The sequence below is a fragment of the Lingula anatina genome, chromosome 9 (assembly GCF_051362555.1).
Source record: "Lingula anatina isolate TDL-2025a chromosome 9, LinAna3.0, whole genome shotgun sequence".
Taxonomy (NCBI): Eukaryota; Metazoa; Brachiopoda; class Lingulata; order Lingulida; family Lingulidae; genus Lingula; species Lingula anatina.
Genome location: NC_141775.1, coordinates 9,831,531 through 9,859,509, shown reverse-complemented (window position 1 = coordinate 9,859,509; position 27,979 = coordinate 9,831,531). Strand labels below are relative to the sequence as shown.

Genomic DNA, 27,979 nt, shown 5'->3' with positions numbered 1-27,979 from the left:
GGAATATTACATCACTATTATTGGCTTCGAATATTATAAGCATGCTTTGACTTACTGGCTCATAATTTTGCTTGATTGAAAAATATCTCTGATGGGGTTTGAGAGTAACAAGATGGCTGCGCCCAGGAAACTTGAAAAATTTTGTTTCCCACAAGATTTACAATATATTGGGTATGGTTTTCTGAATCGATATATCAAAGTTAATTTGTAGCCAGTAACACATGATTCAGATCACTATGATTGCATTCGAGGTGTTGACAACTGTGGTTTTCCGGAATCATTTGTAAAATTCTCCCACCCAATGTAAAAGTTAACTGAAGCTAGTCCAGACTAGACTGCACGTTTTAAATCTGATGCATGCTTAGCACTCAAACTCATGCTTGAGCACACATGTACCAGGTGCTTAAATATGTTCTACTATCACACCTGAGGTGCACGTCGTGTGGATTTTTTTTTTTTTTTTTTTTTTTTAGTCAATCGAAGGGTGATCTGGTTGTCTACTGACAGTACTGTCTGTACTGGTTATGCATCTATCATAAGTGGGGGAAAAATACTTTAACCATAACAAGTACAGTAGTATGCACAGACAAATGAACAAATAGTTTTTTCTCATTCTTTTTTCGACTTGGACCAGTCATATCTAGCAACGTATGGGCTTGCCTTATATAACCGTTCCAAACTGTATGATATGGTGTAGTTCTGGATATATTAATAACTGCTATTTCACATCAATTTGCAGTCTTTTTTTTTTTTTTTTTTTTTCAAAAGAATATGGTCTTTGGTCTGGGTGCTTAGCTATATTAAAAAAGAAGATGGTAAGAATAGAGTTTTGTTTAATGCAAGTTGGGGTCTTTGGCAGTCAGCAGTTTCAGAACTTTTCCGAGATGTGACTTCATTTCACTCAGAGATTTTATATTCGGAGATGGGACTTCAGTTCACACTGTGATTTTGTATTAGTGGGAGATAGGACTTCAGTTGGCACCAAGTTTTTATATTCCAATATGGGACTTCAATTCACACTGCGCCAGTTCTCCTGTGCTTGGTATTCTTGAGAATACCTGTACTATACTGTTGTTTTTGAAAAGTCACTGATCCCCTAATGAATTTGCAATGGCTAGAATTAAAGTTGAAATGAATTTGCATTGTTTTTTTTTTTTTTTTCCTCCGCATTGCGCTGCACTGTAATGTTTTGTAATGAATTGCATTGTATTTTGATGTATTGCATTGTATTGTATTATATTGTATTGTACTGAGTAACATTAGATTATATTTTAGTACTACTTTTTCCATTACAGAACTCGAGGACAAGGACATTCTGCCAGCTCTCAGAAAGTTTGTGTAGTAGCTGTAGTGGGAAAGACGGGTCTCAATGCTCACACAGGGAAAGCTACCCCACTTAATCAAGTGTTTGATAAACAGATATTTCAGGTAAATTGATAAAAAAGTAGAGCATTTTTATTAATTCAAAATCATTTGATTTTGAGTCAGATTTTTTATCCTTCTTCGTTTTAATAAGAAAGGATGATGTCAGAAGTTCACTTCCATTAAGCCAGCCATCTTAAGTACTTTTCATTTTTTTTTTTATTTCATTTTTTTCATAAGGTTAGATATTCAATGGAACACAGTAAACTCAAATAAGATGGTAAAAACTTCAAAATTTCATTACTTAAAAATTAATTAATAACTTAAAATGCACGAATCTGACATGACCATACTATAGTAGATGACAAACTTTTCAAAACTATTGAGAGGCCCATTTTCAAGTTTGGCAAGTTTTTCAAAGTGAAAAATACTGTCAGCAGAGAATCATCTTCAAACTCAATTTTCCAAGAATGACTGAGTTTTCAAGTTTTTACTGTAGTTATCGACCTTGCTTTGTTTTGGTATTAACTTAGCACTCTGTGCCTCAGAAATAATTTTTTTAACATGTTGCTTGTAAATATTCCAGAGTTTAGCACAACAAGACCTGAATATTGATACAGAAATGGTAAGTACTTTCTAATTCACCTTTTTGAAAAAAAAATTTTATATGCACGTACCCACCCTCCAATATATAGTGGCAATTTTAACTTCCTTTCTCATTACATTATTTCAAGATTGATGATTATAAGTTACAGCTTGAAAATATTTTTCTGGTTTGTCCCAAACTGGATATCAAAAACTTTCATACACTTTGAAAAAAAAAATTTTTTTTTTTATTTCGTGGATCCTGAATAAGATGATAAGTTATTGCTGACAGTGAGACAAAATAACGTTTTGATCAAATTTGGCGAATGATAACTGTAAGTTGTTATTCTGTCTTGAGGTAAAAGAGTTCAAGAGGAAATCAACAAAAGCAGTTTCAGATACATTTTCATCTTTTAATTTTAATTATTGATTTTCTTTCCAAGCTATTGCAAAAATTATGAAAATTTGCACAGCATCCCATGATCTGTTTAGCTTGGAAGTCTTGTTGGGCCATATCTGAAATATACAAATAAAAAAATTAATATTGAAAACAAATCAATTAATACATTTGGACTGAATGTATGAGGGGAGATGATTGGTTAACTGTTTAAGTGGAAGTCAGTCTAATTACTAGACTAGTATAGTCTTTCTCACTGTGATTTAGATCAGTTTTGGTCTTAAAAACTGAATTGGTACAATTAAAGAGCATTTCACCCCACCTCCATCCCCCAATTTTTTTAGTGCACTCTTTTGACAGTATCCCTTTGTTGATTAGTTTTTAAAAATCCCTCATGAACTATACAAATCACATCCATGGTGGTATTAAATATTAAAAGCTTAAGATCCAGACTTAAATAGTTAATGGTTGGAAACGAGGATAAAAAAGAAGAACAAGATTTAGTTTATGACTTATGGAGGTGTGATGCAGGTGAAAACTCACCAGAGTGTCTAAATGACGCACCCACTACACGAGCATGTTCCAGTGCATGTTTGGGTACAGTGAGGGTTGCCTCCGTAGGTACAGTAAGAGCAACTGCAGTCCGAATCTTGGCTGCACTCACTAGTACTCTCTGTATGTGATTTGAAGAAGAAGAAAAATATTTATATCAATTTTTTTATTCATTTTGTTTGTTTTTACTTATTTGGGTTAAATAAGCTGAATCGCTGAAAAAAATGACTGTGAGGTATTTTCGAAGGCAAAGGATATTCTTAATAACCCCTAAAAAATTCCTTATAAATATGTACTCTGAAGTTCCAAATAATTATACTGGTGGAAAAAGCAACTATGTAGAAGATTTACTGCATGGTAGAATATTCGTATTACCTGGAAAATTCTCTCAAAATGAGTAATTGTGTTGGTCAGTTACATTTAACCTGCACTTTAGGAAATAACATTTTAAGATAATATTTTTAAGGTAAGCAACAGCACAGAATTACACTTGTCAGTCATGACTAGGATCAAATATTTTTTAAAATTTCAATATACGCTTGACAGGGGTAGATTGAGGTCGTCTTCTAGGTCTGCTGGATTTTAAAGTTTGACGAGTATCACCTTTTTTTCTGTTGGAAGATGCTCAAAAATGGAGGATGGATCTACAAAGATAATTTGGAAAACTGTCAGACAATATCTCTGTATCTGCCCCTGCTTTACTAGCAACGGTGAAGACCAAAAATGTATCTGCCTTGTTATCTTTTATGTTAAAAGTTAGGTCAACTTTCTGTTCTGAAACACTGGATAGACAAACAGAGAACGACGCCATGATGCCTGCAGGCTTGGACATGTGTATAATCTGTTTCACGACTTTGAAAAATAGTTATATAATAATATTGCACTGCAACTTTTAGGTGGCTGCATAAAATAGACAGATTTAACCAGCTTCTTAATAAAAATAACCATTTTTCATGAAAGCAGACCTTCCTTATATGTCTCCCCATAATTGTAAATGACATTATCAGGAAGTATGTGATTTTACTTCAACTAAATTGTAAAAAAAAATACAAAAGCTTGAAACCCTCAACATATAAATAACTATTTAATAAGTAAACCATGCATAAAATAACAAAATTTTCAGTTTACAGCTTGGTGAAGGTTTTTTTTTTTTTTTTTTTTTCATTTTATAATTAGAGCAGCTGACTCTTCATCTGGCCTGAACTGGTTCAGCTGAATGTGCTTTGCACTTGCTAAGATCACTTCAAAATTTTCTCCCACTTAAACTCCTTTTACACTGGACCGCGTCCTGTCTGCATTCTTTGGTTGCAGAATGAATGCTCAGTGATTGGCCAGTTGTCAGCACATAAGATTTTTTTTTTTTTTTACTCTCAAACAGGGCCATACTACAGGACGCAAAAAGGACGCCATCCAGTGTAAAGGGGGCTTAAGGCCACTTCAAACTCTCTCAAGGTAACTTTGTGGCTGCTTACTTGCCATCCTGTACATGATTAAACCTTAAAAAACTGAATGCTTCTCGATATTTTCCAGCCAGCACATAAGATGCCAAATAAACCTTTTTGGTGGCTCTTCTTTGAAAATTAAATTAATAAACGTACCATTGGAAAAGGCATGTATCACATGGAAAAAATCTCAAAAAAAAATTAGCTGCTCAGGTATAATTTTTTGGAACTTTGGAGTTGTCTCCAAGTACTTATTGCTAATTTTGCATCTCCGTATTATTCTCTTAGAATAATAGTACTATAATAAAATATTTTTATTGCATTCAGCTCATTAAATTTTAATATTGTTAACTTCGAGCCCGCCCTACCTGGGAAGCCAGCAAAGATGAGCAGTGCAGCAATAAAGCAAAACTTGATCATCTTGACAATATGGTGCTTGGTATCTTGTGATGTCCTTCCTCTCCAGTCTCTCCTGACGTTTCTGATGACTCTCTATCTGCTGATTCGTTTATAAATCTTTTTTCGCGTACGGTTACTACTTATATTTTCTAACACCTCATTTATTCTCCTTTTTCAATTCTCCAAGAAATGTCACTTTGGTTACTCACAAAAAATGTTGAAATTACTTTGCGATGTATAGCTGATGAACTTACCAAAACTTTTACAGTAGCATTTCATGTATAACACTTTTTTAAAAAAACTTTGGGGGGAGGTGGGAAGCTGTTCATTCATGTTGTTCGAAATTAATGAATAATTACAGTATTGGCCTGTTAATCAGACTGAATCATTTCTGAGACTTTTTAATGCATTACTAAAAGTCTCCGAAGTTCGAATACTGGTAGCACATTTTAGTGAGTACCTCCATTTTGTGTTCATCTGCTGCGGGTGAAGTGAGCTATTTCCATTAGTTTTAGAATATTCTCCAGACTGTTTTCCTATGCTGAGTGAACTTTGCTATGCTGACCCAAGAAACATCCAAAATGGTTTGTTAGCATAGGCGTATAAGGCAGAATCATTAAAGTAAACGGCCATGCTGGACAAAACAACACTTGCTGGACAGAATCATCAGTTTGCCATCTCAGTGTAGAATAATGTTAATTACTGTACAATAAGTAAATTTTTTGTAGAAGAATTGTTTGTCAAATGTATTGTTTACCATACCCTTATTCTTTGCAAGAAGAGACAAACAATGAAGTGAAATAAATATTAAATCAATAATGTAAAATAAATAAATAAGTTGCTGCTTGCCTCAACAGCTCTCTCCAGCATAGGTCTTTGCTAGTCAAGTATCTATAGTGGAGTGTATCTGTCTAGTAAGGCAGATATGCTGTGATGATCCTGTCAAGCCTAGGCTAGCTTGAACCATTTTGGAAAGATTTTGGCTAGCATAGCCCTGTGTTATGGAATGAGTTAACTCGTGATCAGCATATAGACAGAATGGTAGAGAATATTCTGATTAAAAATGAAGGGATAATGTGTTCATAGCATCATCATTTAATTCTTAGTAGTTAATTTTCAAAGTGGCCAGCAGCAGTCCTTTGATGCAGACATGATGTTGTCCTTGTTAAAACTTTGGAAGTCCAATCAGAGTGTGTGTGCGTGTGTGTGTGTGTGTGCATGTATGTATGTGCGTGTGTGCATAAATAATGAAATATCTCAAATCATTATGTCCACTAACAGACTTTATAGTCTTTTTAATACAGGTTAGAATTGTTTCCTGACATCCTCCATATTAAACAATATTAATTCAAACAGCTCAAAGTTAACAATGCATGTAAAGAAAAGTTATTTAAATCTATCACTGGACTACTGAGAATATACTAGTGCATAAACTATTCTCAGCCTTGTCACTAATTCATATAAATTTTCATATAGACAAATCTAAGTTTAGTTGTGGATTAAAATAAGTGATCTTTGTGTGTCTAGGGCCAGATGGCACTGTCTTGGAAATCCTAGTCAACTATGCCTGGGAACTGAGTTAAATTTTATTTATTTATTTATTTATTTATTTATTTGATTTTAATATTTATTTATTTTATTTATTTATTTTTATCTATTTGATTTTATTTATTTATTTATTTATTCTTATTTTTATTATTTTATTTTTTTTTTATTTATGTGGATCAGTTCAATTTGAATGCTCTCAACTCCCTGTGGAGCATACAGGCCAAGCTTTAGCTCAGATTTTTACCATCCTCATTTGCTGGACAGCTATACCAAGACAGGGCCTTTTCTGGTACAGGTTTAAACCTATAGGTTTATTTATTAATATATCATCATCTGTTTCAGTGCACGATAGAAGGCCACCTTGATGAGAGCCAGCAGGTCCTCTTCCTCCACCTGCTGTCTGGGTATGACACGTACATATTGGCTGATATGTGTGAGAAGGCCAGTGATACACTCAACACAAAGGTAACAAGGTTTAGTAACAGTAGCAGTAGCAACAAAATTTAGTTGCAGTAGTAACAGTAGCAGCTGCAGTAGCAGTAAATGTATTGACGTGTATATTCATATGCTAAGTCTTCTTGATGCAACACCATTATATTATAAATATTACATATGAATATGAAATAAATATGAATAAGTTATTAAATAAAACATCTGCAGTTAAAAAAATGGCAGACATGTGAAAAGGCTAGCGATCAACATATACATGTTCACTCAAAACGTGTTTCAAATTCTGCTAGAAAATATTCTCAAAGTTGGCCTCTGTCCCTAAAAATGAAAAAAAAAAACTGCCAATTAATTTTGATTCGGTGAACTAGAGAGATGTTTTCTCTTGCTTGTTACGATCTGAGAGGTAGAATCAATCATTTCATAAGTGTGACACAATTAGGCACCAGTAAACAGTATGTAGGGTTGTTCACTGTGTTTGTGTTGCTGAAAGTATTGTCATCTATATTTCTTATAGTATTTTTTGTATTTTATCCTTTTTGTCAATAACTGACTGTTTATTTTAGGGCTATAACACATTTTGGCAACAAGAGGACCACCAGCATGCCAGAGCTCTACTGTTTTTATTCTCTGTTTCACACATTATAATGGTAGGTTCTGTTGGACACTTTTCATTTGATTTTGTTTGAAGATTAAAGAGAATCATATTTAGAACTTACTTGATCCTTGACTGGTTCACAACTAATATACATCACCAGTATGCCTAAGACCACTTTCAGATTCACACGTACATGAAATATAAGCTGGGTCTCTCCAGCTATGCAGGGGATTCTGGCTAAAGTGAAATCATCAATGGAACCAGCTTAATTGTCTGACATGCCTCCTCGAGTAGTTAGGGGGGTAATTTATTGTCGTGTGCTGATTCCACTTATTGCACTTGAGCAAGAATCCCAGTGTAGTTGGACCAACCTACGTATCTAGTACGATGTGTGAATCTAAATGCTTCCTAGCTTAGTAATTATTTTTCTAGCTGTGTGATTGAATGAGGTTTGTTGGGTTCATTCGGGGTTCATTTCAAAAGCATACATCCTGCATCCTTATATTATGAAAACATTAATCGTATTTTCTTAGAAATTTCAACAATTTTCCTTGAATGTCAAGTTACATCTTTGCCAAAATCACGGAGAAGTAATTTATCTACAAATATTGGAATTTTAATTTTCTGATTTTAGAATTTTGTCAATAAATCACCAGTTTTCATCTCCATTTAGATAGTTTAAAATTTATTTCTTTATTTTGACATTTTCAGCTGGTGAATGCTGGTCAGTCATTTGATGTCAGCTATGTGAGGCTATTTAGAACTCTAGACAGCATCAGGTGAGAAACAACATTAACACAGCAAAACAAAATCATCAAGGTGCAAAATTTTATGATAGAAAATTTAATAGCACAAGCATATTTATACACCATTGCGTTGCCCATGAATTTAATTACATGTACACTTACTGCTAACAAATTATCATGGATTATGAGAAGTATGATGATTGTGTACCGAAATTACATGTACACTTACTACTAACAAAGTATCATTGATGATGAGAAATATGATGATTATACAAAAAACGTGACACTAGCTTGTGTGTGTGTGTGTGTGTTTTTGTGCGTGGTTTGAGAGAGAGAGAGAGAGAGGCAGAGACATTTCTCCTGTATTGAATTAACCTCACCAAAAATGTCTCCATTTCAGACAAAAGCTCCTCCCCTCTGTGACGGACATTTTGAAGGCGTTTCCTGTCTCCAAGGACTGGATGATGTCAGGGAGGTTGTGCTCCCCTAGAGTCTTGTTTGTATTTGACAAATGCACCATAGCTGAGGAGAGGGGAGAGGACAGAAGCAGGGGACAGGTTTGTCTTAATTGTTGCTGCCATCTGGTGTGATGTTCATGTTGATTGCTACTGACACCTACAGTGTAGTCAATACAAAGTTAACTTTTTTCTTTTTTTTAGTTAAAGAGGTAGCCCATGTGATACTTGTTGGCTAAAATTTGGCAGTTAATGTCTTTTACAAACAAAGCAAAGAAAAAATTTTTGAGCCAAAGGATGAGAATGTATGTGAATTTAAGTGTGTTCTGATTGTGAAAAAGATTGTTTGTGAGTTTGTTTGGTAACTGTTTCAGGAGATAGCAAGTATCAAGAAACTTCAGCATGCAATTGAAGATCAAATCTACAGGGTGCTACGGAAATCTAGAGTGATCACAAATATCAGGTACATAACAGGGTGCTCTAAAAATTCACAGACATCTCAAGTATTAGATTGCAATACCAAGGTGCATAGATAATCCAGAATGTTTACAAGTGTTTATACTTCACTGTATGATAAATTAAAAAATGAGGTTCACCTCAAGGATACGTTTAATCTTTGAAATCTTGTCACAGAGCTTTTAAATTGTTGATATACACTTAAAAACTGGATAAAAACTTATGTACAGCAGATCTCTAGTAAATTAGACCCAGACTTTCTTTCTTCCTTTAAAACAGCCAATAAACATCTGATTTCTTAACCAGGAAAATGGAGAGGACAAAGCAGGGGTCGGGTTCATCTTGATTGCTACTGCCACCTGGGGTCAGTTTTATATTGACTGCAGGCGCCACCTAGAGCGTACTTAAGTTACTCAATGCTAAATATTTCCTTTTTTTATGTACAGACACAGATGTGTCTGTACATATTGCCATCACCTGCGTCTGTCGTCGCCGTCGCCGTCGCCGATCATGTCGCCGTCGCCGTGCACTTTCAGCGTTAACACCATAAGTGGAAGACAGTTTTACTTTTTGGCTTTATATTTACAGAGCTGATGAATATTCATAAAACACAGGTCAAGTTCGAAAATCAGCATGATCGGGCCATTATTGTAGAATTTATGCTGTTTTTTTCACTTTTCAGCATATATGCAACACTGTTAACACATTTCAAGGAAAACTGATAGGCCTGTTGTCATGAAACTCACAGGAGTAATCAATCTTACTAAAACGCAGATCAAGTTCGAAAATCGGCATGATCGGGCCACTATTTTAGTAGTTATGCTGTTTTTTCACTTTTCAGCATATATGCAACACTGTTAACACATTTCAAGGAAAACCCATAGGCCTGTTGTCATGAAACTCACAGGAGTAATCAATCTTACTAAAACGCAGGTCAAGTTCGAAAATCAGCATAATCGGACCATTATTTTATAAGTTATGCTGTTTTTTCACATTTCCTCAGATTCAATTCTTAGGCATGTTAACAGTCTCATTATTTAATTAATAAGATACGTAAAAGTGTTTGTTTGACATTTCCTGCATCTTTACAACATTGTTAGTTGATTTTGTAAAAATGATGGTAAACTTGTAATCGTGTATTGTGGAATAAGGTGTCAAAAATGGAAATAAACTCATATCATTGCAGTTTGTAAGATTCAATCATTCACTATGTTCAGAAACTCAGAATGGAGGAAATTGGACATTTGACACTGTTCTATTGATATTTTTCACATCTCATCAATTTTCTTAGTTGATCATATAAAAATGGCAGTAAACTGCTAATTTTGTTTTATGTTAAAAAAGTGTTAAAAATGGAAAAAAAAACATTTCAGAACAGTGCTGTCTTGTTTACATTTTGGCATTTTCAAGTTGTGACTTTGAAGTTCCATGGGCCTGAAGACCTTTGCTAGTCACATTTTCTGAATATCCATAATACTAATATTTTATTATTAAAAATTGATGGTCATTATGCTGTTAAACGTTATGTAATATTGCATCAAAATTTGGAAAAAAATATTTTGGGCACTGCTCCCATGATGACCATTTAAGAAAAATCATGTCACTTACTGTTCTCAAACTTACAGGAAAGAAACATGGGACTAAAATACAGCTTCAGTAGGCAATGCAGTCTGTTTGGTAATGCTTTCTGCTAGTTAAACAGTTTTTTTTTTGTGAAAATATAATTTTTCACATATTGGCATTTTCAAGGTGTGACTTTGAAGTTCCATGGGCTTGAAGACACATGCTGGTCACATTTTCTGAAAATCCATGATACGCATATTTTATTATTAAAAATTGACGGTCATTATGCTGTTAACCACTATGTAATATTGCATCAGAATAGAAGAAAACACAATTTTGGGTGCTGCTGCCATGATGACCATTATGGGAAAACCATGTTACTGATGATTGCCAAACGTTCAGAAAAGAAATACAGGACTAAAATGCAGCCTGAGTTGGAAAAGCAGTCTAATTGGCTTCTTTTTCTGGAAGTTATACATTTTCAAAGTGTGAACTTGAACTGCCATGGGCCTGAAGCCTTATGCTTGTTACACATTTTACTTACATTGGTATTACCTGTTGAGCATAATTAAAATTTGATGTTGAATTTGCAGTTTAACATAATGTACTTTTGCATCAGAATTGACAGTAGCCTATTTTGTGCATAGTTATTTCCTGCTTTTTGTCTGTACATTTGACAGCTTTGCTGCCTTGTTCTATCATTTCAGCAACAATTCTCTGTTTGCGGTGCCAGCCAATCAGGAGTTTGTTTTTGTTCAGACCCCCCATGGAGTAATGGAGAATCCCGCTAGCTTTTATATGAATTTACTCAAGGACAACTGTACTGTCACTAGGGATTCTGGTAAATATATTGGTTTTGATTAATTACGCTGTTGCCTAAAATCTGGAAATTTAGATGAAACAGAAATCAATTTTGCAAATTTGATTTACCTTAAACAGCAGTCAAGCCTTATAGTCAGTGAGTTACAACATTTGTTCACATTAGTCTAATGAAGGCCTACATCCAGGTTGGCCATAAGCTAAGGGTAAGAAAGTAATTCGGCTTGTTTTGATAATTATCATACATGACCTTACTACCATGCTAATGAACTTTTTTGCTTAGAAGTATAAACTTCTGTGCAGGCACAGTCAGAATTTCTAATGTATTATTGAGCACTGCCTTATACCAAATTGAATTTCGTTACAACTCCAGAGAGCCCCAGGACCAGAAGTTACCAAATGTTAAGACGTTGTAACATGAACAACAACTCTTCTGCAGCTAACAACAGCAGTAGCACCAGTGCAGTGTCACATCGCAGCAGTAGCAGTGGCAGTCACAGTTTTAAGGAGTTCCTGACGCAGCATATAGAGCTGGCTCTAACCAAGGGGTTCAATGATAATGTGGGCAGAAACCCTGTGCCGGCATTGTTTGAGGTATAGCTAGTGTGTGTGTGTGTGTCTGCACCTGTAGGTATATTTGTGTTTACGCATCTGTGCTTATGTATGTGCACTAGTCTGTGTTCGTGCTTGTGTGCATGTCTCCATGTCCATGCTTGTGCATCCTTTAAAGTGAGAGGATATTTGCTTGTGCACATGTATTTTTGTGCTTGTTCATTCTTTCCTTTAAATGTTCTGAACCTAATCTATTTTTACTCACAACAATATAAGTATTATTATAAGCCTATTGCTACTAAAACATTCTTTTTGTTTTATTTTGAGAAAATTCCATTTGTATGATGTGCACAACCATTCCTAATGAATAAAAAAATTAATGAAATATTTACATTACTAATATCTTTTATGTCATAATATATTTATACAATATGAGATAAAATAAACTACATGACTATATTTTTATAAAGTTATATACATTTTCCTCCAGCTTCCCACTATCAATATGTGGCTGAGAGTGGCGTCAAAGCTGTACGAGTTCTTCACCATTGATCAGAAAGACACAAAAGTCCGCCCCCATTTCAACACCCTCAAGTCTCTCCTGGAGATAGACACCAGGTTTTCTGACGGGTAAGGCCACGCCTCATTGGCATTTGGTTGATTGTTTGGTTGTTTAATTGATTAATTGGTTGTTTGGTTGGTTGATAGATCAGAAAGACAACCTCACTTTAACACCTGCAAATTTCTGCCAGAGTTAGAAGCTAGACATTTTGAGAGGGGAGGCTTTAGTCCCTGTCTGTCTTCTTAAAAAGTAGCAATTGATTTGGATGTAAGAGATTTCCTGGATGGTCTGGCCCTGTTCTGATGATTAAAATTAATGATAATAATAATCAATTGTCATTTTTATAAATTAAATAGTATGAAATGAAAATTAATATGATTTGTTGATTAAATAAAAATAAATAATAAAATCAGTCATGCTCATTAAAAATACATGTTCCTGATGGGTTAAAACTATTTTTGGTGTGTGTGGCAGTAAAATAGTATTTTGATGAACCCTGTATGATGTATAAGATATGTTAATTGTAAAATTACATTATTTATAAGATATGTGAGGTATGAATTCTTCTTACAGTACAGACATTTAATTCGTCTTTTAGGCGCTGCAGTAAAGTGATACCAGTTGCTGAGACCACCTATCAAGAGGGATTGCCCAAGCACTACACTAGAGCCGTGCACTTGGCAAAGGTAGAGTTAACATCATAGGGCCCTTTCCCATAACCCTGTAGTACTAGCAGGATTGATGTACCCACAAGGGGATTCTTGCTAAATTGCATCCAGTTTAAATAAATATCTCCCTAGCAGCTTCAGTGGGCATGACAGACATGTAAGCCACTTAAACTGAATGCAATTTGGCAAGGACCCCCTCAGAGTTAGATTGATCCTGCCAGTATGATAGGTATATGGAAACCCACTCATATCATATGATCATATGATATACAGTTGGGATTAACAAATGTTAACATTGTTATGGATTCTTACTATAACTTATAGAAAAAAATGGTTATGGTTTATTATGTAATGTGATGGCTTCAATGATAATCATTATGATTATTTTTCCCCATTGAAAAGGTCAAATCATTGACTTATCTTTCTGATTAAGGACATTTGGTTGAGTTTATTATTATTTTTGCCTTTTTGCTATTGTAACAGTTTTGCACTCTTTGTACGCAGTTCGATAAATCTTATATGAATTCCTCTCTTCCCACAGTTATCACAAGCCAAGCGAGTGTTCGCGCAACATGCTCGTGGTCCAGCATTCGACAAGTACCTGCAGCAGCTGGAAGAAGAATGCGAGAAGATTTGGAAGAACGGCCGACAACTCTGCGAACACGTGAGCCTCACTGGGAGTCCATGCATCCATGAGGTAATGCTTTGTTTTTTTCGCAAGTTTCCACCAAAAAAGATAAAAGTAATACTTAACATTGAAAGGAAGTTTTAACTCTGAGACCAAAACTTCTATTTCATTTATTTATTTCAAATCTGAACATAAACTAGTGACTGATTTGTTTCAGTAAGTAATGTATAATAACCCTTAGCTGGTTCTCCTTAGTTTTGGCTGGACCATCTCTTGCAGAAATGAGCACACAAAGTGAAGAACATTTTATGGTCAAACCTCAGTGTTATTCATTAATTAATTGATTGATTGATTGATTTTAGCTGCACTCCAGCAGTGGGAAAACAATTTTGCAAGCATTTTTGATCAAAACTCAGTATCATATTTTTATTCATTAGAACAATGTTTTTTCTATGTTCTAGCTTCACAGGCTCCCCAGCAGTGAGGAGACCCCAGAAAACAGCCACCTGCCAGTCAAGTCCCACTCTAGTCAAGTCAAGACCAGGGCTGCGTGTAATTGCGGCCAAAAACAAGGCGACAGGGACGACCCTTTTGATCAGAAGGTACAGTGAGTATAGATAGGAACAGTTATACTGATATTGGGAAGCAAAAATTAAATACGACAGAATTTGCCCAAGGTGACAGACATACATGTATACATATATATATTTATATTTGGGTTGGATGTTTTCCTATAAGGTCTGTAGTATTTTGGCCCTTTGCACAATACTGTGTATTGGTCATGTTTTGTGTGTCACTTATACAAATTATGTAATGTTTAGGAAGACTGCATTATGTATTTATGAAATGTTTGGAGTATGTGGTGTTTGATTTTCATGTCTTGATTGCTTGTTGAATGTATTTGTGCATCTTTCCACCTACTTATTTAAATTCATGATGCATTTTACTTTTTGAACAGTCGGCAAACTACACTTTTTACCAAAACCTTGAGCGACAGTGTTGTGAGAAGTTGCAGCACCATCATTTCCCAGCATACCATGCAGCACCACAAGAGGACGCCACTGCACAGGCTTCAGCAGAAGATGTGCCAAGACAAGACAATCCCAGTCTTGAGCCAGTGATAGCAGCTTTGGGAAATCTCAGTCTGCCACATAGTTCTGGTAACGGTTTCTTGCAGTTCATCTGTATAAAAATTCACTTCCCAAATTTGACGAACAAAACTGCAAAATGTGTCCCCAGAAAAAGCTACCAGTAGTCACATCCCAAGGTCACTGTCTACCCCGAGTAATTTTTCATTTTCTTATGATCCCTTTTTTATGAGAGGGAAAAAGATGTTTTATAGTAAAATTTGTTCTACATGTATTAATATGACATCAAGGTGTCATTTTTATGTCCATATCCACCATGATTTTTATATATATTTTTTTTTTCAGAGCAATCACTGGAGGTGGATGACCTCTTTCCGACTGGTGAGCGGCTTTCACAGCAGCCGTCTCAGCCGCAGCCGCCATTATTAGAGGGAAACTCCACGTCACAACAGGTGCCAGAAGATCCAGCTATAGTAGAGATAGGAACTGGTATGTATCTATTGTTATTATTGTGACAGTCATTTTTTTTCTTTTTGTCATAGATATTGCTGTTCAGTGTTATTTACAGTATGTATATTATCTTAATATAAGTTTTTGTGGAGGGTGACCATTTCATCATGTACAAATATTATAGCTTGTAAAAGATGCAGATTGTTCCCTGTGCCTTTAAAGTTATAAAGTGGAGAAAAAAGAGGATATTTTCCAGAAAGAACGGCCAGACAGTGGCCTGCATATTTTACTCAATCTCTAAACTGGTGAAAAGTAAAGCCCTTTTTCTTTTTTTAATTTCAGTTTCATCAGTGAAAACCTCAGACAGAGAGGGCCTGACGGAGAAGTTGAACGCAGACTTTCTGACTGGGATGCTGCACAGTTGCTCTCCCCCTGGGGTCCTTCCCAAATACCCGGCCTGGTCACTGGTGTGTCTGGCAACTTACAGCTCCTACTCACCTGTCACAGGTGAGAGAGAGAGAGAATTATGGGGCAGGAGAGAGTGAGTGAGAGACACACACACACACACAGAATTTTGGTGCAGAGAGAGAGAGAGAGACACACAGAGAGAGAATTTTGGTGCAGAGAGAGAGAGAGACACACACAGAGAGAGAATTTTGGTGCAGAGAGAGAGACACACACACACAAAGAGAATTTTGGTGCAGAGAGAGAGAGAGAGAGGGAGTGAGAAAGACACACACGCACACACAGAATTTTGGTGCAGAGAGAGAGAGAGACACACAGAGAGGGAATTTTGGTGCAGAGAGAGAGAGAGAGACACACACACACACACACACAGAATTTTGGTGCAGAGAGAGAGAGAATTTTGGTGCAGAGAGAGAGAGACACACACACACACACACAAAGAAAATTTTGGTGCAGAGAGAGAGAGAGAGAGAGAGAGAGAGAGAGAGAGAGAGACAAAGAGAATTTCGGTGCAGAGAGAGAGAGAGAGAGAGAGAGACACAGAGAGACTGAAAGTATGGAAAGAAGGGAGATGAATTTTGCCATTACTAAGTAATGACTGCATGTGTGTTTTTATGAATGCGTGTGTGAGTGAGATAGAGAGAGGGGGGAGAGAGAGAGAGAGAGAAAGCATGGAAAGAAGGGAAAAGAATTTTGCAATAACAAATTGACTACATTTGTGTCTGTGTATGTGTGTTTGAGAGAGAGTCACTTGGTCATTTCCACTCCAGGTATTGACCAGCCAGGATTCATGCATGGCAGCAACTACCTTCTACCCTGGGACATCCTGGTGAAGGGGGACAGGGAAAAGTGGCCCGCCATTAACGAGGCACCAGGGGGGAAGAAGGGGAAGAATAAACGAGGGCAGAAGAGCATACCAGGTGAGTTCGTGTGAAAACAGTAGAGTAAGCACTGATTGATGTCTTTTTCAGATTGATTTATTTGGAAATTAACCGTCATAGACCCGGTTAAACCAGGTTATTTGGTCATTTAGTGATGTTAAATAACAGTCTGTCTGACTGATTTGAACAGTTCTTTAAATCAGTTTCTCAGCGGATTAATCCTATGTGTTTGATTTTATTTTTGTCATTTATAAAAACCTGAAGACGGGTGCCCCAGATGCCACAGGTCTCTGGCAACTGATACATAATTAAAAATTGGGCATATTTTCTATCACTCCTTCAGAACCTGCAGAGATCAACATGAAGGTTTACCTCGGACTGGAGTACGAGTGTCCTAGAGGTCACAGGTTTTTCTGCAGTGGTCCTGAGAAGATCATCAAAGTGCCTGGGAGTGGGCCACCAAAGGTAAGGATTATAACATCATATTTGAAGGGTGTCCTTATAACTGGGATTTTCCTGCCAGTTGAATTTTTATCAAAAATTATCCCCCCACTTGGATTTTGGGGGTTTGTTTTTATTATTTTTTCTTACCAATTCCCTTGGAAAATTTAGCTATAAATGATTGATCAGTAACTTAGACTGTCTGTCTTCCCGTAGATTTTAGAAGAAAATAACCATATCTTTTGTTTTGTGAATTTTTATTATTATTGTATGGTGGAAAATACCCAGGTGAAGTGAAGCATGTGATGCACAGTATCATGTGATACATAATATTCAATGATACACAATATCATGTGATACACAATATCATGTGATACACAATATCATGTGATGCACAATATCATATTATACACCTGGGTCATTTGTTCTTGGCATCCATTGTGATACAAGTAGAGAGAACTCACTCCAGGATGATGAATCCTTTCAGTTTAAAAGAGTATTACTAAGTGTTTTTTTATTCTAAAATTTTAGGACAATGCCAACAAGCTTCTGAGTAATGACATGCCACTGTACTTTCCATGTCACTGTAGGTAAGGAATTGTTGTTTTGGAAGTGAACATTTTAATGTCAGTTGTGATATAGTTCTTGTTCAAATATATCAAACATACAACTTACTGAGAGATTTTTCAAAGCACAAATGGTCTTGCTCACAAGGGTAACTCTGTTTTCAGAACTTTTGAATTTTTTTTTCAGGTTCTTTTTTTAACACAGCATTTAACACCTAATTATTGATTGATTTCGCTCATATAAAGTGTCTTAGAATTGTGACTTTGATTAGTGCATACTTCAGCTGTGACATGTTTTCGAAAAGATCCTACATTCAAAAATCATTTTTCTGAAAAAAATTGAAAATTAAAATAAAACAGCAGTTTGATCAAAATTTTTTTTAAAGAAAATATAATTATGTTTTATGCCTATGAAGATTTTGAACCCTTCCTCAAAGATACTTAATGTGAGCACTTTAGAAACAATATTTACTTAATTTTTTTTCATCAGCAATGTAGAACCTATTTCACCATTTTTGAGTCTTGTCAATAATTCATATGCAATCCTTTGTATCAGGAGTTCCAAAGGTCTGATGGCACAGTTGATGAGAATATACATCGCCACACCTGAAGGCCCTACCAACATCTCTATCAATCCCAGAATTCAGCCAGCGCCTCTGCCGTGCCCTGTGTTTATGCCAAGTCATGATGGCGCCATTGTTCTGCCACAGGGAGGAATATGGGTGCTGCGGTTGCCGTATCCTTCTCATTAGATTTTTTTTTGCTTGTTTTAAGTGGTTGAAAATAAGTATTTATTTAAAATTAAGTGATTGAAATGTGGTGGATGCAATTTTATATATTATGTAATACATGTTTGTTGGATACAGGCTTTATGTGCATCCATGTAAACTTGTGTGTGTGTTGCTTAGGATGTGATGCATTTAATATAGGTATGGCCACAAAGTCTCGGTATATAAGTTTATCTACTAATTTCATGGCAATTTTCAATCCTTTTTCTTTCATGCCCAATGTGATCTATATTGAAAAGTTTTTTTTTTCTTTTTTTTTTTTTCTTTTTTTTTTTGGGTCACTTTATGAATTACATAATTATACGTTCCACTCGTACTTGATTTATTTGTATATTGAGCGTGCACAAGTCAAGTAACCGTATTTTAAATAGTTTGTATCCAACAAAAAGAATAAATCCCATATCACTGTATTCAAACATAATTATACTCAAATTATATTATATTTAAAATTGTTTTCCTTAATTAAATTGAACAGTTATGTGTATATGGGCGATCACGGTCCGTACAGGATTCCAACGGAGGCCAACAACTTGCCAGCTTGTAGGTTACTGAAAGGGATGTTTGCTTATACCCATGGAGAATGAGGCAGCAAACTGGTTCAAAACCCAATTAAAATTGCCAGTTGACCATCATGTGGACTGCGGATTTAAAAGGCAGTTTGAAAAATCATCCAAATTTGAAGTTAGTTGGTCCAATGATACTGGCGAGGCATTCATCAAAATTCCAGCATCTTAGTCAAATATTTTCAGTTTTGACGTGACATGTTATGAACTGAATAAAGCTCCAAAGCTCTCTTTTGGGGTCAAAGTTGGTCCAACAGAACCTGAGGAGAAGGATATTATTTTATAAGCCACGAGTTCTAAGGCTAACAAGATCAGCAGGGAGGCGGTGTCAATCTGTTGACCAGTAAACTAATGAGATTTTTCTATGGGAGCCAAAAGTATCATTTCTGAGATCGATGCTCAGGGTTTCCAGGACCCCAAGCCATATTTTCAAACTTTTTTCACCAAATGGCAGTTTCATCCCTGCTTAATTAACTGCTGAAAAAATATTTCACAGGCAAAAACAGAAAGTTGCAGACATTCAACGCAGGATATTGCAAACGACACAATCTACGTTGAAATCATTAAATGACATTGAAATCACTAACATTGTTTTAAGGGAAATTGTTTTACTTTCACATGAACATCTTTTGGCCATTTCGCAAACTACAAATTCAGGCTTTAACACCAGGTCATGTTTATTTCCTAAACGATCGACGTGAAATCTGCTTGAAAAAGTTATTAATCATTAAAGAATAATAAAGGAATTCACTTGACTTTTTCTTGTCAATTTCACATTTACTACATGTACATGCGACTTTTCTAATTATGAAATTCTCCACGGATTTGAGGACAAAAACTTAAGTTTTTTGAATGGGAATTTTTTTTCAGCATGATTTTTGGTCCGCACAATACGTCACCCGGAATACCGCAGAGCAGTTGTTGGCGACCCAGATTTTGTTGCCGTGGTAACCGAAACTTCTGCCCTGCACGCAAGCTGAGAAACAGGGCTCCTTCTTCCCTTTCTTAGCGTTTAATTCTTTCTTGGCAAAGATGTCGATAATCATACCTTCAACTTCACATTCGTTGAATGACCAGTTGATGCTTTTACATTTTACGGAACCTAAGAACGAAAAAAATTAGATACGAAAACGGTGAGCATGGTTTTCCAATTACGCATGTAAACCACTTCTAGTAATTTCTTATACGACTCAGATTAAGTCGTCATGACCAGAGGTAAAAGGAAAAATCACTAATCTGCCATAATTTTTTGGGGGGTAATATGAAACGATGTATTTTGCCATATCTCCAAGTTATACTATATGAAACTATACTTGTATGGTAGAATTTGGTCGGCTTTTGATGCAAAAATTGATTTCAAATTTATCTTTAATGCACAACTAAATGAAAATACCAGCTGCTGAGAGAGAGAGAAAAAGTACTGTTTTATTCTTGGAGGGGGTGTTTGTACTTACGTGTTTTGACTTTCTGACACTGGAAACTGACTTGGAACTGCCCCTTGCATCCTTTTACATAGATCCTGTCCTCTGCCAAGCCGTACATCAACCCTGGGACGCACACGCTATCGGTCACTTTCTCCGGACGCTGAGTGACCAGTGTGATGTCTTTAACCGGGTGACCTACGCAACATTCCGTCCTGTAATCTCCGTGACAGTCGCAGTCCAATCGTCCTTTCTTTGTGGAGGCTGGAAAGATTACGATGAAATTGAAGAACCTGCCATGTGACAGGCCCATAGCCAGCAATTTGAGAGGGGTTTCTTTCCGAAAAAAGTGGTCTTTTTACTGTGAAAAACCGTCGTGTACCCAGATCGAATTTTACCCAGTGTGGACCCTTTCCCGTTAAAAAGGGCAGTTCGTTCGCCCCCCTCCCCCCCCCCCCCCCCCCCTGCACATCACACCAACTCGGTCGGTTCAACTCTGCGAGGGATTCTCGCTAAGTGCACTCAGTGGGGTCGGCTTAATTGTCTGACACGCCTCCTCGAACAGCTAAGGGGTGATTAAGCCGATCCCACGCGACTGACTTTCTGCCTTATCATTATTTTTTTCAACTTTCAATATTTAGAATTAGCCTTAAGTATGTAAAAATACAGCAACAAAAATTTAACTGATATGAAGGCCAGTTGAACGGTTTCCTTTCCCAAAGAAAATTTAAAAAAATGGAAAAGCTATGAAACTTGCCTGGTAGATCAGGAGGACCTTGCGCCGAGGACTTTTTGCTCGATTTCGTTTTACTCTTTTTATCTGCGACTAGTCAAAGAGAGCACAACAAAGATATATTTATCTACGTGGACAAAAGCTTCTCTGTAATCATTTTTTGTTTTTTAAACTCATAATAAAAATAAAATAAAATCAATACGGCTGCTTACCAGATTTTCATTTTTTAACTTTCAACGTTCACAATTATGAGCACACAATGAAACGTAAAATGTAGCGAAGAAAGGAATAAATCTAACCGATAGAAGTATATATATTGATGCACCTTGAAAGATCTACATTATAGTTGTTAAATACAATCCGAGCTTTCGGTCCCTGGGCCTTCTTCGGGGAATATCTTTCAAGGTGCATCAATATATATACTTCTATTTTTATCAAGATCTATACGGTGAATCAACATGAATCCTCAAAAATCTAAACGATGTGACGGTCATTCGTTAAATTTCCCACCTTTAGCACTTGAAGCTTGCGAAGAGAGCGAAAATAACAACGTACGTAATAAAAAATTACCAAACCTACCTGGCAGACTTTTTACTGAGGACTTTCTGCTCGATTTCGTTTTGCTTCCTATATCTGCAGCTGACAAAGAGACCATAAAAAATGGAGATTTAACTACTTACCCACAAGCTTATCTGAAATCGTTTTCTATTTTACACTTATAGTGAAGCCAGTACAGGGATGAGAAGAAAAATTGAGCATGACCACAATCCAATTTAATCAAATGCCCTTCTACTTGCTCTTTTTGTTAACCCTTCCATGTTTTTAATAAACACACAAGAAACTACAGTGAAGATGAGGGGGGTGGGGGCTTTTTTACTGATATAAAGGGACATCGTGCCACCCCCCCCCCTCCACATACACACACACACACACACACACACACACACACACACACACACAGTATTTTTAACACAATATTTTAAGCTAGCTAAATGAGCGATATGAAGGATACAAAAAAAGAAAATCCAACTTACCTTTTAGACTAGGATGACTTCCAGCTGAGGACTTTTTGCTTGATTTCGTTTTTCTACTTATATCTGCGACTAGAAAAGAGAGCACAAGAAAAGATGAATTTTTATCTACGTGACCACAAGCTTTATCGAAATCGTTTTAATATTTTTACACACAGCGCAGGGATGAGCAGAAAAATCTTAGTATGACCAAAATCCTATCTAAACAATACGAATGACTGTCTACCTGAGTTTTTTACAAAAAAAAAAAAAAAATTAAAGCGCAGCATAAAAGGAAGGTATCTTCAGTAATGAAGACCTGGCGTGCGATCCCGTCACCACACCCTCCCCCTCAGAAATTGAAGCTGGCGATATGAGTGAAAAATACATCGAAAGTAAAATTATCAAACGTACCTGGCAGACTAGGATGACTTTTAGCTGAAGACTTTTTGCTCGATTTCGTTTGGCTCCTTACGTTGGCGACTAGCAAGGAAAGCACAATAGAAATGAGTATTTATCTATGAGCCACATTTGAAATCGATGTTATGCTTTTTACGCACATCGTAAAGACTGCGCAGGCAGGAGCAGAAAAACGGAGAATAACCATAAATCCTATTTGAATTATATTGCCTACTTCCTACCTTAACTGTATATTTTTGCCTTTTAATACAATTTTAATTAAAAACCATTATAAGCACAAAAAAAGCGTAAAATGCAGTGTAAAAAGGACTGAGATATCTAACCGATATGAAAACTTTTCGTCTGTTTTCCCATCTCCAACACTTGAAGCTTGCAAAGAGAGCAAAAACATGCAACGAAAGAAGTGAAAATGTCAAACCTACCTGGTTGACTAGGAGGGCTTTTTGCGGAGGACTTTTTGCTCGATTTCGTTTTGCTCGCAACATCTGCGCCTAGCAAAGTAAGTAAACAAAAGAAATTATTTACGTTACCAGAAGATTATCAGAAATTGTGTTTATACCTCCTGTACGCAAAGGTAAGTCAACTTGTGACGCAGGGAGATGCAAGGAAAACTAAGAATAACTAAAAGAAATACTATTTTATCAAAACAACTGACATTGTAGTTGTTTTTTTAAACTTAATATTTTTAATTTGAACAAAATAGCTAAAATTCTGCCAAAAGGGGAGGAAACTATCTAACTGACATGAAGGCCTCTCGTGCGCCCCCCCCCCCCCCCCACACACACACACACACACGCTCACTCAAAATTTGAAGCTAGTGAAATGAGTGAAAATACATCGAAAGACAAATTAAGACAAAAAGGTAAAATGCAGCGAAAAACGGATGAAAATATTTAACTGATTTGAAGACCATTCGCCCGCCCCTTACGCTCAAATTTTAAAGCTTTCTAAAGAGGGTGAAAAAGTACAACGAAAGAAAAAATTATCAAACGTACCTGACAGACTAGGATGACTTTTAACTGAAGACTTTTTGCTCGATTTTGTTTGGCTCTTTACGCCTGCGACTAGCAAAGAAAGCACAATAAAAATGAGTTTTTATCTACGTGGCCACATTTGAAATTGAATTTATGCTTTTTACGCACATCGTAAAGACAGCGCAGGCAGGAGCAGAAAAACGGAGAAAAACCAAAAATCCTAGTTGAATTATATGACCTACTTTCTACCTTAACTGTATATTTTTGCCTATTAATATAATTAAACCATTATTAGCACAAATAAGTGTAAAATGAAGTGTAAAAGGTAGTGAGATATCTAACCGATATGAAAGCTCTTTGTCTGTTTTTTCCCCCAACTTCAACACTTTAAGCTTGCAAAGAGAGCAAAAAACATGCAACGAAAGAAGTGAAATTGTCAAACCTACCTGGTTGACTAGGAGGGCTTTTTGCGGAGGACTTTTTGCTCGATTTCGTTTTGCTCGCAACATCTGCGCCTAGCAAAGTAAGTAAACAAAAAATATTTATGTGACCAGAAGATAATCAAAAATCGTTTTTATATATTTAATATTTATTTATCTTCTTCTTATTATTTTATTTGTTTATTTTATTCGTTTTATTTTTTATTTATTCGTTTTATTTTTTATTTATTTATTTATTTATTTATTTTGTAGCTAGCGAAATGAGTGAAAAAGACAAATTATCGAACCTACCTGATAGACTAGGTCGACTTTTAGCTGAGGACTTTTTGCTCGATTTCGTCTGTCCCTCAACGTCGGCTCCTAGCTCATCTGAAGGAAGAACAAGAAATTTTTCACTTATGCGACCAGAGCTTTATTTAAAATCGTTTTCCACCTTCATGCACTTAGTTAAAATGGCGCTGAGAAGAGCAGAAGAACAGAAAATGGCCAAAAATCTCATTCAAGCAATTCGGCTGACATTTTATTTATTATTTAAGTTTCAATTTTTACAATTAGTACAGAAGTGTAAATTGGTTGGAAAAGGGGGGAAGCTATTCAACTGATACATGTATGAAGGCCTATGGTGCGAATTCCCGAAAATAGAAAAAAAGCACAGAGATACAAATGAAAAAATTATAACACCTACCTTGTGGGCAAGGAGGACTTATATCCGAAGACTTTTCGCTCGGCGACGTTTTGCTTTTAATATCTGATTGTGGCAAAGAGACAACAGGATAAATTAATTTTTATTTATGTCAGTGAGCAGAAGCTTGTCCGAAACCCCCTTTCTACTTTTTACACACTCAGTAATGCCATTGCAAAGATGACCACAGAAAATGAAAATGACCAATAATCCTGTTTAATCAATGTGAGTGTTTTGACTTTTTTCCATTTCAACATTTACGCACCAAATGAAACCTAAAATGCAGCGAAAAACGGATGGAAATATTTAACTGATTTAAAGACCATTCGCCCGCCTGCCCGTCCCCCTTACGATCAAATTTTAAAGCTTTCAAAGAGACTGAAAAAGTACAACGAAAGAAAAAATATCAAACGTACCTGGCAGACTAGGATGGCTTTTAGCTGAGGATTTTTTGCTCGATTTTGTTTGGCTCTTTACGTTGGCGACTAGCAAGGAAAGCACAATAAAAATGAGTATTTATCCAAGTGGCCACATTTAAAATCGATTTTACCCTTTTTACGCACATAGTAAAGACTGCCCAGGCAGGAGCAGAAATAACTAAACAGAGAATAACTAAAAATCATATATGAATTACATTGCCTACTTTCTACTTTAACTGTATATTTTTTGCCTTTTAATACAATTAAACCATTATTAGCACAAAAAAGTGTAAAATGAAGTGTAAAAGGTAGTGAGATATCTAACCGATATGAAAGCTCTTTGTCTTTTTTCCCCCCAACTTCAACACTTTAAGCTTGCAAAGAAAGCAAAAACCTGCAACGAAAGAAGTGAAAATGTCAAACCTACCTGGTTGACTAGGAGAGCTTTTTGCGGAGGACTTTTTGCTCGATTTAGTTTTGCTCGCAACATCTGCGCCTTGCAAAGAGAGCAAAAATAAACATTTATTTACATGACCAGAAGATGATCAGAAATCGTTTTTATACTTCTGTAACACATAGTAAATCCAGCGAAGGGATATGCAAAGAAAAATGAAAATAACTAAAAAATCTATTCAATCAAAATAACTGACACTTACTTGCTCTTTTTCAGATTTAAAATATTCCTAATTTGCAAAAATGAGTGTAACATTCAGCCAAAAGGGAAGGAAACTATCTAACTGCTACCCTCTATCAAGTCCACTGATTGATTTTTCACTAGATATTCATATGTATGTCTCGATAAATATGGTCAATCTTCTAACTGGCTGGTGGAATATGTGGCTATAATATCTGCCACCCTGGTAGAGGGTATCTTACTGACATGAAGGCCTTTCGTGCGTCCCTTCCCCCCCCCCCCCCCCCACACACACACACACTTACACTAACACACACGCTTACTTAAAATTAAAAACTAGCAAAAAAAGGGAAAAATACACCAAAAAACTTATCAAACACACCTGATAAGCTGGGATGACTTTTAGCTGAAGACTTCTTGCTCGATTTCGTCTGTCCCTCAACATCTGCTGCTAGCTCAGCCGAAGGGAGAACAAGAATTTTTTTATATTTACGTACATGACCAGAGACTTACCTAAAATAGTTTCTAGTTTTACACAGTAAAGGCAAGGATGAGCAAAAAAAACTGAGGATAACCAAAACTCCTATTTGAATTATATGACCTACTTTCTACATGAACTGTACATGTTTGCCTTTTAATAAAATTTAACCTTTATTAGTACAAAAAAGAGTAAAATACAGCGTTAAAGGGAGTGACATATATTACTGGTATTAATGCGATCCGTCTTCTTTCTCACCTTCAACTTTTCAAGGTTGTAAAAAGAGCAAAAAAACGTACAACGAAAGTAGTAAAAAAATATACCTACCTGGTTGACTAGGAGGGCTTTTTGCAGAGGACTTTTTGCTCGATTTCGTTTTGCTCGCAACGTCTGCGCCTAACAATGGGAGCAAACAAAAAAATTATTTACGTGACCAGAAATTATCAGAAATCGTTTTTATTCTTTTTGAAGCTAGCGAATTGAGTGAAAAAGAGAAACTATCGAACCTACCTGATAGACTAGGTCGACTTTTAGCTGAGGACTTTTTGCTCGATTTCGTCTGTCCCTCAACGTCGACTCCTATCTCATCTGAAGGAAAAGCAAGACATTTTTCACGTATGCGACCAGAGATCAACCTAAAATCGTTTTCTACTTTTATGCACATAGTAAAAATAGCGCTGAACAGAGCAGAAGAACAGAAAATGACCAAAAATCTTATTCAATCAATTTGGCCGACTTTTTATCTTTTATTATTTAAGTTTCAATTTTTACAATTAGCACAAAAATGTAAATCGGTTGGAAAATGGGGAAAGCTAATCAACTGATATAAAAGCCTATGATATAAAGGACCATACTTGAAACAATTTGAAACAAGCACAGAGATATGAAAGAAAAAATTACAAAACCAACCTTGTGGACAAGGAGGACTTAAATCCGAAGACTGTTCCCTCGGCGACGTTTTGCTTTTAATATCTGAGTGTGGCAAAGATAAAACAAGAAAATATATGAAGTGTGTGTGTGTGTGTGTTTGTTTGTGTGTGTGTTAGTGAGCAGAAACTAACTTGTCTGAAATCGTTTTTGTACTTTTAACATACTTAAAGTAAATACATCGCAATGATGACCAAAGAAACTGGGAAAGACCAATAATCCTATTAAATTATTTTGACTGTCTATCTGACTGTCTACCTGATCAATTTTTTTAATATTTCAAACGTAAAATGCAGCAAAAAATATTCCGCCACCCCACCCCACCCCCCTCGTACGATCAAATTTGAAATTTTCAAAAAAAAAAAAGTGAAAAAATTCAACGCAAGAAAAGTTATCAAACTTACCAGGCAGACTAGGAGGACTCTTAGCCGATGACTTTTTGCTCGATTTCGTTGTGCTCTCAGCGCCTGCGACTAGCAAAGAGAGCGCAAGAAAGAGCGCAAAAGTCACCGCTACAGCTCTTCTCGGATCCATTCTCTCTCTCCTCTGATCGGAATCCAGCAAAGAGACTGTGTCGACGTACACAATTGCAGATATTATATATGCATTAATGATGTATGAGATGGTATTTCCCTAGGCAGCGAGCATTGTCAGTAGTTGGCAACGGACTGGAATGTAACCGGGGAGTGTAATGTATACAAGGTCCCGTTCAGTCTGGGGTTTTGATACCGGTGTGACAGGAATGGTAGTCCCAGGAATGTAGGTCCGGGGTTCCAAGCAGGACTGCCATTCCTATCACACCCGTTTTAGCCCCCCCCCC

The 27,979-nt window shown here is 36.2% G+C and overlaps 2 protein-coding genes and 1 long non-coding RNA gene across 14 annotated transcripts; 1 reads left to right on the top strand and 2 right to left on the bottom strand.

Moving 5' to 3' along the window:
- The first annotated feature begins 10 nt into the window (after positions 1-10).
- LOC106165001 (nonsense-mediated mRNA decay factor SMG8) lies at positions 11-19,776 on the top strand. The gene is made up of 22 exons (XM_086995419.1): positions 11-171; positions 1,296-1,428; positions 1,949-1,987; positions 6,628-6,750; positions 7,299-7,382; positions 8,042-8,109; positions 8,477-8,633; positions 8,906-8,994; positions 11,258-11,391; positions 11,743-11,963; positions 12,412-12,551; positions 13,082-13,169; positions 13,693-13,848; positions 14,241-14,381; positions 14,738-14,939; positions 15,213-15,356; positions 15,660-15,824; positions 16,553-16,702; positions 17,007-17,128; positions 17,636-17,694; positions 18,227-18,406; positions 18,934-19,776. The coding sequence occupies exons 1-22, from the start codon at positions 92-94 to the stop codon at positions 19,040-19,042; spliced, it is 2,784 nt and encodes a 927-aa protein (XP_086851545.1). The 5' UTR covers positions 11-91; the 3' UTR covers positions 19,043-19,776.
- LOC106159676 (uncharacterized) lies at positions 2,347-4,847 on the bottom strand. Its single transcript, XR_001238047.2, has 3 exons — positions 4,707-4,847; positions 2,888-3,017; positions 2,347-2,463 (listed from the first exon to the last, which is right to left on the bottom strand). It is a non-coding gene; the product is annotated as an uncharacterized LOC106159676 (long non-coding RNA).
- Positions 19,609-27,828, bottom strand: LOC106159673 (uncharacterized). Of its 12 annotated transcripts, none has more exons than XM_086995423.1 (18): positions 27,564-27,827; positions 27,142-27,204; positions 26,743-26,820; positions 26,560-26,628; positions 26,137-26,202; positions 25,548-25,616; positions 25,118-25,186; positions 24,705-24,767; positions 24,311-24,388; positions 24,026-24,094; positions 23,601-23,669; positions 23,028-23,096; positions 22,600-22,668; positions 22,210-22,278; positions 21,755-21,814; positions 21,200-21,268; positions 20,476-20,706; positions 19,609-20,123 (listed from the first exon to the last, which is right to left on the bottom strand). In XM_086995423.1, exons 1-18 carry the CDS (start codon positions 27,691-27,693, stop codon positions 19,888-19,890), a joined length of 1,626 nt encoding a protein of 541 aa, XP_086851549.1. In that variant the 5' UTR covers positions 27,694-27,827; the 3' UTR covers positions 19,609-19,887. The 12 variants fall into 12 exon arrangements, with proteins under 12 accessions (XP_086851549.1, XP_086851548.1, XP_086851550.1 ...); XM_086995422.1 differs by having other exon boundaries at positions 26,137-26,205; positions 27,564-27,826; XM_086995424.1 differs by lacking the exon at positions 26,137-26,202.
- Positions 27,829-27,979: the final 151 nt, after the last annotated feature.

Bases quoted from the DNA above. Each gene is read 5' to 3' on its own strand.
- LOC106165001 (XM_086995419.1), top strand. From the start codon at position 92: ATGGGGTTTGAGAGTAACAAGATGGCTGCGCCCAGGAAACTTGAAAAA. The intron at 13,170-13,692 runs GTAGAGTTAACA...CTCTTCCCACAG, and splicing joins GAGCCGTGCACTTGGCAAAG to TTATCACAAGCCAAGCGAGT. The intron at 14,382-14,737 runs GTACAGTGAGTA...CTTTTTGAACAG, and splicing joins ACGACCCTTTTGATCAGAAG to TCGGCAAACTACACTTTTTA.
- LOC106159673 (XM_086995422.1), bottom strand. From the start codon at position 27,693: ATGGATCCGAGAAGAGCTGTAGCGGTGACTTTTGCGCTCTTTCTTGCG. The intron at 23,670-24,025 runs GTAGGTTTGACA...TTTCTTTGCTAG, and splicing joins AAGCCCTCCTAGTCAACCAG to TCGCAGGCGTAAAGAGCCAA. The intron at 20,124-20,475 runs GTAAGTACAAAC...TTTCGTTCTTAG, and splicing joins GTGTCAGAAAGTCAAAACAC to GTTCCGTAAAATGTAAAAGC.